Genomic DNA, 14,715 nt, shown 5'->3' on the forward strand with positions numbered 1-14,715 from the left:
CAAAGCTATAAAATCTAAAGTATTTCAAGCCTTTCTTGCGTTGATCCGTTTCTGCAATTTAGTATGCCTTTTCCAATTAAAATTGCTCATATTTTCTACTCGTATTTTTGAGGATGTTTACAGGGTTATTTCAGTCTTCAAAACAATAAAATTTTTGGTATCCAAATGTTTCGAAATTTGGTTTTTTGCATGATAAATAAGTAATCCAAACTTAAGTAGTGATCTAAACTTTTATTTAAAAAGCCCAAAAACGCTCAGAAGTTTGACTATTTTGTAGTGCTTCAACAGTGGGTTCCATTACGTGAGCAATGTGGCACAGTATATAATGTGTTTATTTGTACTACTTCCAGTTAATCTCGAGGTACGTACGGCACAGGTCTAATAAGCCAGCCGTTTTATATTCTAATCTCGACTGGAAGAGGCTTTTGGAGTCTACAAATTCATAGCACTAGCCCCGTAATAGTCGTGTACTCTAACAGTTGGCTGCGAAGTCTGTCAAACAAAAATCACAAAGTCCAAGTACGAAAAGCGGTCATTGGCAACCGAGACTTTGCTTTATTTGCACGCTATTTGTTAATTGATTTCTTTACGCGAGTTCGCACTTATATTTTAGCGTAAGGCAAGATTTCATCCAAGTGTAATGATAAATCATTGCATACTTTCAATGTGTAAATTAAATTTTAAATTTTCCAAAGAGATTTTCAAATAGTATACATCAGCTTTTGAATGTTTGATTAAAATACTATTTGTCTATAACAGTGCTACATACATTTTAACACTAACAAAATTATTTGCAGCGTTTAAAAACCTCTAAATGAGTTGTAAATGAAAAAAATGAAAACTATTCTAATACTCATTCAAATCACAATCACATGATAAGTAATTCTAGTTTTCTAAGTGGTCATGTTTATAGCAGTACTTCCGACATTTGTCTGTCTTGACTCGGTCGTTGTACCGTTCTTATAGTAGTTCCATTACTGTGGGTGATTTTAGGAGATTCAAATAACTATACAATCTAACATATCCGAGTAAGAATTGCTCAGGAGTCGTCGAACAGACACAAGGTTCACTTGTGTCGAACGACGTCCGACCGATAATTCCTACCAAAATTATACAAATAGGTAGCCTATAACGTGAACTGTTTGTTAAGCCTATTTTACTTTATGGATTTATAAAATTATGGAATACAACTTTTCGTGTTTCAGACTTGTGTGCAATCAGCTTGAGTTTGTGATGGAGCTTTTCAGCCTTAAGTTTCGAACCCATTAATAAATCACTATAGACATAAAGAGTTAATAGTTATTGTTCACTATAAATGTATAGTTCGTCAACTATTGTAAAACAGCAAAGACTGATCTAAAACTGACACCGATCCATCTAGCATAATCTAGCAAAGGGTACTATTGTTACACTGAAGCTAACGCTTGATTCTGGACATAAATTCTCGATACGCTCCAATGGAATCGTGTATCTGCTTAAGGTACTTCTTGTGATGGTGGATCGACTTTGGGTCCAGATCGGTAATGGTTACATTTACGAGAAATTTCATTGCTTCAATACTGATTATATGATTTCTAGCAGCTGGTGGCAATCTAAAAGAAAAAAGTAATTATCATACGGAATTTATGCATTTAATAAAAACGAACAGACAAGCTGGCAGGTGAGAAATCTACTGGAACTACCAGAGGTCCGTGGAAATGATACATCAAATTTTACCCAACGATCGCTATTTAAAATCCATCGTCTCGCACCTGGACCTTTAAATCGCCCTTCGCCCACTACATACCTGTCTTCCTCCCGATCGGCCAACCGTCGGAAGGTTATCATAATGGAACAATCCAACGCAGTGGCACCCAGCTGGTATTTTTCCTCCTCGTTCAGGTAGAAATTGGTAAAATTCATCAGTCTCTCGGCGGTGTCGGCAGTCCTTCTTTCACTCTCAGCCTCACTACTTGTGCCCACCCTAGAGCAGCAATCCTCCAAACAGTCCAAATGTTTTTCGTACAGCTCATCCACGTACCCAAAGGGATCGGTCGAATCCTGTCGGTATGGCTTGTCGGAATTTAGTTTTGTTAGACATGACTGCAAGTTTGAAAAGAACTGAATATTACAGGATAATCTCCATTTTTGCAAGTTTGATTCTTTTACCTTAACCAGAAGCTGCAAATCCAGAATTTGTTTGAGTGCACAGTTTTTTGGCAGTAACTGGTTATTAATTGGACAGCAGGTACGCTGGTGAATGAAATTTTTATCCTTCTGTGGTGGATAAAAAAAAGAAATAAAAGATTTAGATCCACAATGGCATCACCGGTCGATTTTATACCGTACCTTTTTCCTATCCTTCCGAATTGTTAGCAGCCTTCGGTCGCATAGCGATTCATATCTAGAGAAATCCTTCAGCAGAATCTCTTTCATCAAGTTCATAAAAATGGTTTTCCTTCTGAAAGGATCGAACAATCCAAATTGATATTAGACACCTTGAAAATCGTTTTTTATATCATTTTTAACTTACTCCTCTTTGGTGCGTCCGTCACGCTGGAAGATTTCCTTCAGAATCCGGTTGAAGACGGTCTTCTCCTGCTGCTCACCGTACACAATGCGACCATTTTTCGAAAGTTTGAAATTGTTCTGCGGTGCTCCGATCAGTCCTTTGATGGCATTCAACATCCGAATTGGCTTTCTGAAGGTATAAGCAAAGAGGAAATATATAAACATATGAAATTTATATAAAAATTACTCTAAATGAAAAATGTGTCATAAAGGCATAGTTTTGCATGGTATTACTTAAGGAGAAATGAGCAGTCGTTAACTTTTCGTCGGAAATCCCAATTTCGAAAGCGGTTTTTGGACTCAAAACATTTGTGTTGTATAATAGTCTATTAAACTATTGTACAGCTAATTTCCGTGGAACAAGCGCTTGATAAGCTATTATACGACAAAAATGTTACTAGGGAGGGACTTTGGTTTTAAAAATGTATTCACTGTAATCTTCATACCAATCTGAACACAGAGAATATACTTCCAGGAACAGAATTTTTGTTACAAACAAAAACTGCTTTTGGAATTTAGATAATGACGACTCATTACCCCTTAACGTAATATAACCAACTTATAATAATCACTGAAAAATCAGCAAATCTCGTTGTACTTCAAATTAATCTAATTAGAGCAATACACGTAAAATGACTAACGGTACACTAATACTACCGAGTAAACATTTTCATATGCATATCAGAGTAACAAATGAGATATATGTACTTATATATACCCTGAAAAATCAAATCTGATGCACAAAACAAGCATATGCGTACTAATTTGGTCATATACGTACTACAAAATATACGTTAACAATTCCATTTTAGTCTTAGTTTATATTTTAGTTTTAGGCCAAGTCTTTGTATGTGATAAGATCCGACTCAAAATGATTAGTTTTATAATGATATACAACTCTGTACTGGAAGTCGTAGATCAATTACATGTTATCGTCAAATAGGACAGAATATAAACTTGTGTGTATTTCATTAGGCTACATTTATGATCCTGAATTTATTAAAAGTCAATAACGATAATTTTCGTACATTGCTATACGAATTGGTGTTTGCTGGGTACAATGAATCACCGCTAAATATACCAATCTATATTTTGTGGTGCATTATTAATTACTTAGAAATACCTTGGTCATTCACATGCTATCAGTATTTCTTTACAGACAACATTACTAACCGACAACTGCATACAAGTCAACGACCGGCATTCTATGATTGACTTAAGGAGCTTCACAAAAGGTGAAATATTTAACTACTTAGATTACTATTCATTGATGTGTGTTCTGTCGCCATTCATTGCATATGATTCTTCTTAACATTAGGAATCAACATTTATGCACCGACATATGATAAATCGGAAGACGTCAGGACGAGTTTTACGACAGGCTCGAGCGGACCTATTGTGAAAGTGCTCGAAACACTTTGAAAGACATAGCCTTCATCTGTCGACCAATGATAACCAATGCAAACACAGTTAGTGAGCTGAAAATGCTAAGACAACAGGCGGTATTCCGGCTGAACTCCTAAAAGCGGATAGCAAGCTGTTGTACGAAGGAATCTAATGGATCATTTTCAGGATTTGGGAGGAATAAAAAATGCCGAAGGTTAGATGGTCTCATCTCAAAGGATATCGATTGGGGTGTAAAAACTATCGAAGCATAACATTGCTAAATTCTATTTATATGATGCTCCCTTGCATTTTGTTATGAAGACTCGGCAGACGGTTTTCGTGAAGGGTCTTCCCCTGCACGACGGTACAGACATTTATCCTGCGTCGGTTACTAAATAAATACCGGGAGTAAAACTAACAGACTCATCATCTGTTTGTGGACTTTCAGGCTGTGTACGATTCAGTCTAACGAAATGGGCCGTGGCACGTAATGCTAGAATGTAGCTTTATGATGAAACTAGTTAAGTTGATTCGTGCCACGCTGGACGGGCAAAATCATGTATCAGAATAGCGGGTGAGACCTCAGCCACTTTCGTGATATTGGATACAAGCTTAGAAGCAAGGGGATGCACTCTCCCTGCTATTTACCATTACCTTGGAAGGTGCGACACGAAGAGCAAACGTTGAAAGGAACGAGACTATCATCACGAAATCTCACATAGGGTGACGGATCCATATTTCGCCACTTTTATCCTAAAAATTTACTTGAAAAGAAGTAGATCAAGGTTTTAAAGGTTCATATTTTTGATAACATATGAACAATATTAATCGGACATTTCTTTTACTGATTCAGTACTCATATTCGTACTGAATTGTATATTTTGCTCGTTATATTAATTATTTAGATGTATTAGCTGAGCCCAAATTTCGCCACCCGGTGGCCAAATTACGCCAGCCTGCAGACCCGAATTTCGCCACTTTAGAAAATTCTGTTTTATGCAGACTTAAATGCCAAAATGATAATTGAATTCTTTATATTCTTGATAAATCCACTTCGCTAATAGATTTGGCTTCGTTTTTAAGTGATTATTTATGAAACGTTTTTGAAAAACGATAAAAATAGTCATTCAATAACCGATGCTGCGAAAAACACCAAAATTGTTGAAATATTTTTACATTTTGATATTTGCTTTGTTAGTAGGATCTTAGATTGAGTAAGATTTACCCATAAAGTAGTATAATTTTCTTGATCTTAATTCCCGGTAAATATGACTAATTTCAAGGAAAATTGTCCAATCAATAAATGCGCAATCGCTCATAAAAGAAGTGCTATTTCAGCTTAAATCGTTCCGGTCTCTTCGGCTCACTTATTGCTTGGAATGTAATGAAAAAGTTCCCCGAAGATACCCCTGAAGACCCCGGATCATTTATTGTACTACTAAAAAATGAATATTTGACGTTTCTGAATGTTCCGTCGTATAGAATATAAGCTGGTTTCAGCAAACCAGGCCGTTGTAGATAGCGTTGAATTGAAGTTTTTTTTACCAGTAACAAGGAAAAATAAATCTTCACGAACTATCTGTGTATTTGTCCACGGTGATGATTTTTATGTCATGTTCTGGGTACTTTCCATACGTCTTCTCTAGAAACTCATCAAACTACTCCTTCACGTCGTCAGGTTTGTCGTCCGGACAACGAAATCTGTTCTCTTCAAAAACCCGACTGGCACCAGGAATAGAGCGGTGCAACATGCTAGATGGCTCTACCAGATTAACCTTCTATCTGCCCAACAAAATACTTACGTTGTCTGTACATTGCATTGGGGTCAATTTGACCACAAAATTCAAACTGCTATATCTCAGCGAAAACTTGACAGATTTCCGAATTTTAAAATGTTTTAGAAAGGCAATTCAATGGACTAAATGATAAAATTATGAATGGTGAGTTGGTGGGCGGGACCTTTTACAAGGGGTTTTAGTAAAAATAAATCGGAAAATTCGGATCACGAAATCCGTACCACCTAGAACGACGCTTTCTTCTACAAAAATATACGCGAGCATGAGATCTTCAAAGTTACGTGTGGCATTTTACAGAATTTGCTTGCTAGGTGGCGTTTATCTGCAAAAAATTGATTTCTTTTAGTTTTAAGTTTTTGGGTAACTACTCGTGTAAATCGTTCTTGTTCTCGCTAAAGTTGATTAAATAGACAAGATATGAAGTGAACATAATTCAGTGGTAGATAAAACTTTGTTGAACGATTCAGAATTTATCAATCAGGTGGTGTACGTGTACCATTTTATAAATATTTGTCGCAGTTAAACAAGTTGATTACACGCAAGTTTCTTGCCTTCGGCAAGATTGGTCAAATGCATTAGATTCATTCTATGATAGACAGTTTAGCACAGTATTTTATCACCAGGTGGCGCTAGTGTGCTTTATGTTTTGATTTATTTATTGCGTATGAACATATAGTTTCGGCAAGAGGTCGTCGTCTTCGACATTAATTCGCAATATAAAACTAGTGACATTAATTCGCAATATTATACACTCAAGTCTCTTTTTACACAGTTTATTTTTACGATTTCTGGATTAACGCGGTTTTTATGACGATTTTTGAATGAACGCGGTTTTGTACATCATTTTTCGAGTTAACGCGGTATTTTTCAGCGATTTTTAAATTCGAGTGGTTTTTTCGATGATTTTGAATTAACGCGGTTTTTGACGTAGGGCTACGTCTTTGTTTACTATCTGGGACTGGGTAGCACTTTGTGAAAACGAAAATAAAAGTGTAACGTTGGAATGAAAGATTTCAAATGCTAATAACTACTAAACTACTGGACGAAGCCAAACAATTTATATGTCGTTGGAATGATAAAATAATCAGCAATTTTACGGAGAGGCGAGAGAGCAATTTTGTGGACGGCGTAAGAGAGAGGGCTCCTATACAAATGAAACACAAATTTCCTCAAAACACAAGCAAATGGAACCAAATTTGGCATGTGGCGGTTTCAGAAGGCAAGAATTTTTTCTATGGTGAATTGAGACCCCTCCTTTCTTTAGGAGGGGGCTCCCATTCAAACAATATACAAATTTCCTCATAACTCGAGAGCTAATAAAGCAAATGGAACCAAACTTGACATGTGGGGGTTTTTGGTGGCAAGATTTTTTTCTATGGTGAATTAGGACCTTTGTGGGCGGGGGTTCATAAGTACAACGCCTGCAACCATTGAGGCATAGAAGATTTCTTTTTTCTAACGACGTATAGCAGTCGGCTTAACTTTTCTGTTGAGGAAGAATAAATGCTTAATGCGAGAAATGTAGATTCAGGCAAACTGAAAATTCTTGATATTAGGCCAAAAATACCATTGCCACCTGGCAGTCAAACAACTCGTACTTAAAAGTACAACAAAAAGATGTGTCGCTTATTTTACGTTTGGTTTGAGTAAAGTTAATTGTTAACTGCTTGTTAATTCGTGTTTTCTAATTCAATAGTTATTTAGTCATTCCGAGAAAATTCAGCCTTCTGTGACTGTTGTTGAAATTCGGCCATTTGGATTTCAGCCATTCGTGATTCGACCAGTTGTGTTTCGGCCATTCGATACCAGCCCACTATGAGCGTGATCTTTTGAAAAGACACCAATCGAAGGTATTGAACAAAATAGACTTAACTTAGTTATTTGGAAGCTTTTCTTTTATTAATTGCGTCAAATAATTTTAAGTCTACATTAATTTTCGACTCGAAAAGAGGCGAAAAAATTGCTGCTAACTCAACTTGTTAGAAAGAGATTGTCAACGTAAACATAATGGCGTTTATTGCATTCGAAGTACATTTTAATTGTTCTATAAACATGACTGATATAGATTTTTAAAACAACTATACTTTTGAGGATACAAACGGATACAGACAATTGACACTTGCTTTTAAAGATTTTTTGTTGTAATTTTAAGTAGGAGTTGTTTGATCTGCCACCATTTGCCACCTTGGGAAATACTTAAACTCAAAGTAGTACTATTTTTCATCAAAAGTGCTCAAAATCTCCGAAACTGTAGAAAATCGCGTATAATAATGTTCCACAAAAACATTGGTTTTAGCAAGATAAACAACTTTCTAGAACACTATGAACACGTAAAAGGTAACCAGAATAAGTCAGGGTTTAAAAACTGTTTTAAAGGGTTTATCCACGAATAACGCTTCATAGACAATTTCCATGAAGAGATACAAGTATGGTGTCTTTGACAAAGTTGTTTGTATTGATATTTACTACAACTTTGCCGAAAGTACCAAACCTGTATCTCGACTATACGAGAAAATAAATTTCGTATCTCACTTTTAAGGGAAATAATCACCCAAAGATTTCTCTCACAAGAAGGGGCTCTACCAAGAAATGTTCCTAAAGGCACTATATGCGAAAAACTTCATGTTTTGGATCACGTATTTCGCTGTTTGGACCACTGTGCAATGTACAGACATAGGGTTAAAGCTGATTTGTGAATGTCGAGACGCCTAATGAATTGGCGACGAGCAGCTCAGTCTGAATGAGTCGCTGCTGCGCGGCACCGTTACCTGGGATATGATAGTGCACCAAAGAAAGATTCACTTTGCTGTGCGATCGCTGTTATGGGCCGCTCGTGACTTGGGGGTAGAAGCTCACGGTTGGAAAAACCATTTCTTGAGCTAACGCACTAGTATGAGAAATGAAATTATTAGAACATCTTCTCATCAAACACGGTGCAAAACGATGGAAACACCACCACCGATGGAACAGTCATTGCACATAATACCCCATATTACCCACTGAGCGCCAAACTACACCAACGGCAAAAGATGCGTCACGCACTTATATTCCACTGCTCGTAATGAGTTTTACTGGTTCGGTATATTTTTACTCATAATTAGGCGAAAACATGGTAGAGAAACATAGTCCACCTAGTCTACCCGGTACAGTGCTAAATTTGTAACGTTAAGCCGAAATTCTCTGCCAGCGAGCAACGCGGAAAACACGCTGAATCATTGCCGGTCTCGAAATAATAAAGCGATGACTAGTTTTAGTGTGTTTTTTAAATCCAAAACTAAAACTACTACTCACCCAGAGAACAGGTCGAGAGGACAATATTTGCTAATTTTATCAATCGATTTTTTCTGCAACTGAAAACGTAAAAAAACAGAAAGGAATTAATCTTCCGTTGCGATTTAATGATCAACATCCGTAGGTTACAGGTTACTTACTTTCAAATATTGATACAAGCAGTATCGACACTTTCCGACGTTCGGTCCAACCAGCTCCGTCGATGTGCTATCACAGTTTGAAAACAGCATTTGTCGGGCGAAATCTTCTCCGTCGTCCGGGCCAAAGGACCACCCTTGTTTCGGTTTAATTTCCACGCAGTAGGTTTGGAATGGGTATTTTTTGGGATCCTAGAATTTAAAAAATGTCAGACTGGCGAGATACAATGGTCAAGTTTTTGCATAATAATATCTCACAGCTACTATTTAATATTATTTTAACTCCCTAAATTTGAAAGAATTCTTAGTTTCAACGATGAAGATCAAGAAAACTGCTTTGCATTTGGCAAACATAATTGAATTTCAACGCAATTATTATAGAAAAAGGGAGAAGCATGGAATGCTAACTGATAGACCATTTTCGAGCACCTACTTTTATCGGGAAAGGCCCAAAAGGAAAAATTGATTCCGGAAAGAAAACATTTACTCGGCTGCATAATAGAGGAGCATTAAAACATCTGGTGGAACAATTACTGATGAACGATACCGACAACAGATAGTAAAACTAAAATGAAAATTGAAGAAGCAACGACAAGAACACAAAATTGCAAAGCGTTAATAAAAGTTTGTCCATTGAATTTATAAAGTCCGATCAATTCTATTTCAAGAGCTGGTTAAAAACTCCTGTGTAAGTGCTGACGAACAAAATCTTTAACACAAAAAAATGACTTGTTTTCTTGTGTCACAAAGTCCATACTTTGACGATATAGCGATAAATCAGATAGATTTACTCGACATTCCTACGGTTACGGTGGCAAAACGTGCACGAATGCCTGTGTTTATTCATAAATTTGCACCCCAGAATATCTAAAGCCAATAACCGACGCTTGTTACGATGTTAGCAACAATTTATTTTTAGCAAAAACCTTAACGACTTTTCTCGCCGTTTTAAGTACACGGAAACTCTAGCAAACCAACCGAGACTGATGGCTACATGATGGGTAAAGTCGCTTCTCACACGAATTATTCACAATATCAACAACATCCCGAGCAACGTTCGCCTGTTTACGGTCCCGTGTTGTTAGTAGATACATTCGACGTAGTAAATAGCCGCAGTTTAACTTTCAGATTTTAAATTATTTCTGTTCAAGCTAGAGGACTGCTAAAACTGGTGGAAACGAGTGGAATGCGAAGGTTATTGATGGACATTCTCAAAGTATTTCAAATATAGATTGCGGTATTTTCTTAACCAATCATCCATTTTGTATTTTATGTACCATTTGTGATTGTTGCCCACCAATTCGATGGACTAGGTCAATAAACTGGGGTACGTGTTTTCAATCAAAGAGACAAAGAGCACGGCCCTCAATTATTTACCCATAAAGAAAAATATAGTAATAAAAAAGTCAACCTAACTATAATAACAATAATTATTTCATCGTAAAGCGGACGACAAACAACAAGCTTCAACCGTATTGCGTTGATGAAACGATTAGCCTGACATTGCCACGATTTTCTAGTGCATTCATTGGTGTTTCGATTGCATACAGTGAACACTGCAAATTTCTGTACTTTGTTTTTAGTATCATATATTAAACGGATACCGCTACACGTCGTAATATTCTGAAAGTTTTTTTTACGTTTGGCGCCTTATTCTTTACAAATAGTAAATAAAGGTCTTTGAGTCAAATTTTGTTCGTTTTGTTTTAAATTTTTTCGGGCATACATAAAGACTGTTCCATAAACTCGCACCCAGTTTTAGTAAACAAAATACAGAAAGGTTACAAATTAAATTTTTATTGGAGATGCAGCAGATTAATACAACGGTCCAGTGTTCTCAATTTCTGCTATCTGTTGAGCTGGCAGGCTCACCCTCTTGCGAATGTTCTTCGAGAGGTTCAACACAGGCTTCTTAGCAATAAGTTTTGACACTTTTTTCCAGTTTTTTTTCAAATTTTTAAATGAGTTTCTACTGGAGAGACCTTTTTCCCAAAATGTACCTTCGTCAATGCCCACAATTCTTCAATTAGGTGAATAAGAAACCATACGAACCGTTGCTTTTCAAGAGATGGCGCTTTTCTAGTGGCAGTAAAATCAAAATTTCTCACTTATATATGTTTACCTACCTGAAAAACAATCACTAATCATATTTTATTTGTGGTACAGTTACTCTGTTGTTGTTGTGGTGAATGACCAACTGGTTAAAACCACATTAAACATTAAACAACAAGTTACTCTGTTATACTTAATTTTCATGACTTCTGCATAATTTTGATAAAAAACAAACTTTTCCTATACCTCTCCATAGCATCTTACTAGCAATCATCCGAGAGCCCGGAAAAGTGATTTGATACCGTACGAGAGCCAGGAGCTGAATATGTGTGCGACATTTCAATTCGAAAAAATTAAATTTCACAACATGAACGCAATAAATAAAAATAATGTTTCCCAACTATTTATTGGTTCAGGTTATATTGCGATTAGCGATAAACACGAAAGAAACTGAGATGCATGAGAGAGTAATGTTGCAGCGTTGAGTAAATTTATTGTCGCGCAAAATTGAGCTGTTTCCGAAACGTACAATATGCATTACAAAGTAACGACATCTGTTGTATTCAACAGGGAAACATTGATGGTTTCAAGCATACTCTCACGCATGGAGCATGATGAAACACTAGCGCCAACTCCTGTTATTTATTATCAGAAACTAAAGGCGGTGTCCTATTTGCGGAAAAAATAACCATAGCACGATGATAAAAATTATTGTAACATGTTCTACTGTTACTGTTACTACTGTTACTGTTACTACTACTGTTACTACTGCTACTACTGTTGGTGTTACTACTGTTACTGTTAAAATACAGTAAAACCAATTAAATTTGTCGTCAAAAAAAACAACCAAACCATCAAACTTATTGTAGTTTACCAGAACTTTTATGGGTTTGAAAGATTCTACCATAAAAATAACGGCTTGATAAGTATCTGAACAATAAAAAAATCTATTTTTTCGTGAATTTAAAAAAAGTAAAAAAAAAATTAATGTAATTTTTGCATTACAAACAGCCAGTATTATGAGATGATTTCGAACAATTGATGGCTACAAGCCATCTTCTTCTTCTTCAGCAGCATAGAGCCGGGGTGGCTCGTGCTGTTTCAAGCACTCGTCTTCATTCAACTCGGTCTTGGGCCACTCGTCGCCAATTTCCTAGTCGTCTCAGAAGTCGCAAATGGCTTTCGACCTGATCGAGCCCACGTGCACGTTGGGCCCACCTGTTCTTGGTGCCGGTGGGGTTGTTGAATAGGACTATTTGCGTCGCACTGTCGTCCGGTATCCTTACGACGTGTCCGGCCCACCGTAGCCTGCTAACTTTCGCTAAATCTCCCCAAGCAGTGCCTGTAGCTCGTGATTCATACGCCTCCGCCACTCTCTGCTTTCAGTTTGTACTCCGTCAAATATCGTCCGCAGCACTTTCCGCTCAAACACGGCAAGGGCGCATATGTCCTCCGTAAGCAGCGTCACGGCTTCAGGCCCATAAAGAACTACAGGTCTAATAATGGTTTTGTACATTGTTAGCTTCGTGCGGCGGCGTATGCTTCCTAATCGCAGCGTTTTACGAAGGGCAAAGTGTTGTTGTCCGCGGTCACCAGTGATCCCAAAATACTGTCCGTGGGAGGCGCGCGTTTGTTTCCTTTGAGCCTCTTCCTTTCATGTATTTGGTCTTCGACGCATTTATTTTTAGCCCAATTCTCCTAGACTCCGCTTTCAGTCTGGCGTAGATTGCCTCCGCCATCGCAAAGTTCCTGGCTATGATATCGAAGTCATCTGCAAAGTCTAGAAGTTGGCTACCCTTGGTAAAAATCGTGCCTCTCGTTTCGGTGCCCGCTCGTTGGATCACCCCCTCAAGAGCCATGTTGAACAGCATGCAGGATAGACCGTCACCTAGTATCAACCCTCGTCGCGTCTCGAAGGGACTCGAGAGTGTCCCAGAGATGCGTACGAAACACATTACTCGATCCAATGTAGCTCTGATCAGTCGGAAAACCGTATTCGTGCATTATCTGCCATAGCTTTTCCTCCTCCCAAATCCTCGAAATAACCCAGTGTAGAGCCTTTGCTAGCGTTTTTCCGCCATGTTTATAAAGCTCTGCCAGTAGGCGGTCCTTCCCAGCGGCTTTATTGGTCTTCAGCAGCCTGATTTCTCGTTTGACTTCTTGGAGATCAGGTGCTAGAGCATTATTATCTTCCATGGGCGCTCCCAGGTTAATTTCCTTTCCGCCTCCTTCTGCGACCTCGCCATAGCTACAAACCATACAGAGCAGCAAATTTTGAACGCGTTTTTCTCTGAATAAGATTTTTGTCACTTGGCTCGGTCTTACTTAACAGCGACCATTTGAGCTATTATCATTCATGTATTTGGTCTTCGACGCGTTGATTTATAGCTCAATCCTGCTAGGCTCCGCCTTCAGTCTAGCTCAGATGGCCTTCGTCGTGGCAAAGTTTCTGTCACCTCCTTGGCCACCTGGCAAAGTCATCTGCTTAGCCAAGAAGTTTGCTACATTTACTGAGAATCAAACCTCTCTTTTCGAAATCTGATCGTCGGATCACCTGAAGAGCGATGTTGAGAGTCATACAGGATAAGTTGTTCTTCAGCACCCTCGCTGCGTTTCGAAGAGACTCAGTTCTATGGACTTTCACAGCCTCTCCCAGCCGAGATTCGAACATACAACGTACCTCAATACCGGCTGGGAAGCCATAACTTTAACTCTGTTATTTCAATTTGATTTTTTGTCTGATGAGCAAAGCAAAGCCGTGGGATTAAACGTCCTTTCTAAGACTTGACCTTTCTTCATCGACAGACTTCGCAGTCGGCTACTAGAGTACAGGACACTTACGGGGCTAGTGCAAAAATCCTACTGACTCTATCTAGCAGCATCGTCTAGCCGAGATTCGAATATGCTACGACTGGCTTGTTAGACCAGCACCGTACCTCGAAACCAACTAAGCGGCATTTGTCTGATGAAGAACACTCAATTTCAACCAAAATAGTTTTGAACTGAAAATAATTCTCCATTTCCTGAATAAGCTGCTTACGGTTAGGCTATGTCATGTTTGTTCTTGTAAACCCCCCCCCCCCCCCCCCCAAGGAACTTTTCAGGCTAGGCCTGCTCCAGATTCTATCTTTTGGGAACGGCAGAGACGCCATTGTCGTTGTACCGCTATTTGGCCGAATCTGCATAATAACAGGTTTTCAAATCGGGCCAGAAAAGGTAATCGACTTCACGCGGTCCCAGAAAATAAAAAGGTTTGATAAGTTTGATAGTTAAGGCGTGACTTATGTATTTTATAAAACTGAATACTTTCTATTCAAATCTGGTTTTCTTGCCTATATCTGCGAACTAAGTAGTAGTACTGTATTACACACTGAATTAAGGCGCCATCTTTCTTCTCAATCGAAAATTTGATCTTTAAAAACATTTCTAAACAAAATTTATTTTTACCAAAACTATTAAATTTTGCATGCAAATTTTTAACTCAGTGAAATAATAATTAGTTT

At 37.9% G+C, this 14,715-nt stretch overlaps 1 protein-coding gene across 1 annotated transcript in view; it reads right to left on the bottom strand.

The window, feature by feature from the left end:
* Window positions 1–766: 766 nt before the first annotated feature.
* The window catches only part of LOC128743762 (inositol-pentakisphosphate 2-kinase), a 192,041-nt gene continuing 178,092 nt past the window's right edge, over window positions 767–14,715 (bottom strand). The window contains exons 7-13 of the mRNA XM_053840423.1: window positions 9,164–9,352; window positions 9,024–9,082; window positions 2,513–2,680; window positions 2,329–2,440; window positions 2,149–2,256; window positions 1,787–2,082; window positions 767–1,592 (exon numbers count right to left, since the gene is read on the bottom strand). Coding sequence (XP_053696398.1) covers window positions 1,418–1,592; window positions 1,787–2,082; window positions 2,149–2,256; window positions 2,329–2,440; window positions 2,513–2,680; window positions 9,024–9,082; window positions 9,164–9,352 — 1,107 coding nt within the window. The 3' untranslated portion in view covers window positions 767–1,417. The remainder of the gene's footprint in view (window positions 1,593–1,786; window positions 2,083–2,148; window positions 2,257–2,328; window positions 2,441–2,512; window positions 2,681–9,023; window positions 9,083–9,163; window positions 9,353–14,715) is intronic.

This window comes from Sabethes cyaneus, chromosome 3 (assembly GCF_943734655.1).
Source record: "Sabethes cyaneus chromosome 3, idSabCyanKW18_F2, whole genome shotgun sequence".
Lineage (NCBI taxonomy): Eukaryota > Metazoa > Arthropoda > Insecta > Diptera > Culicidae > Sabethes > Sabethes cyaneus.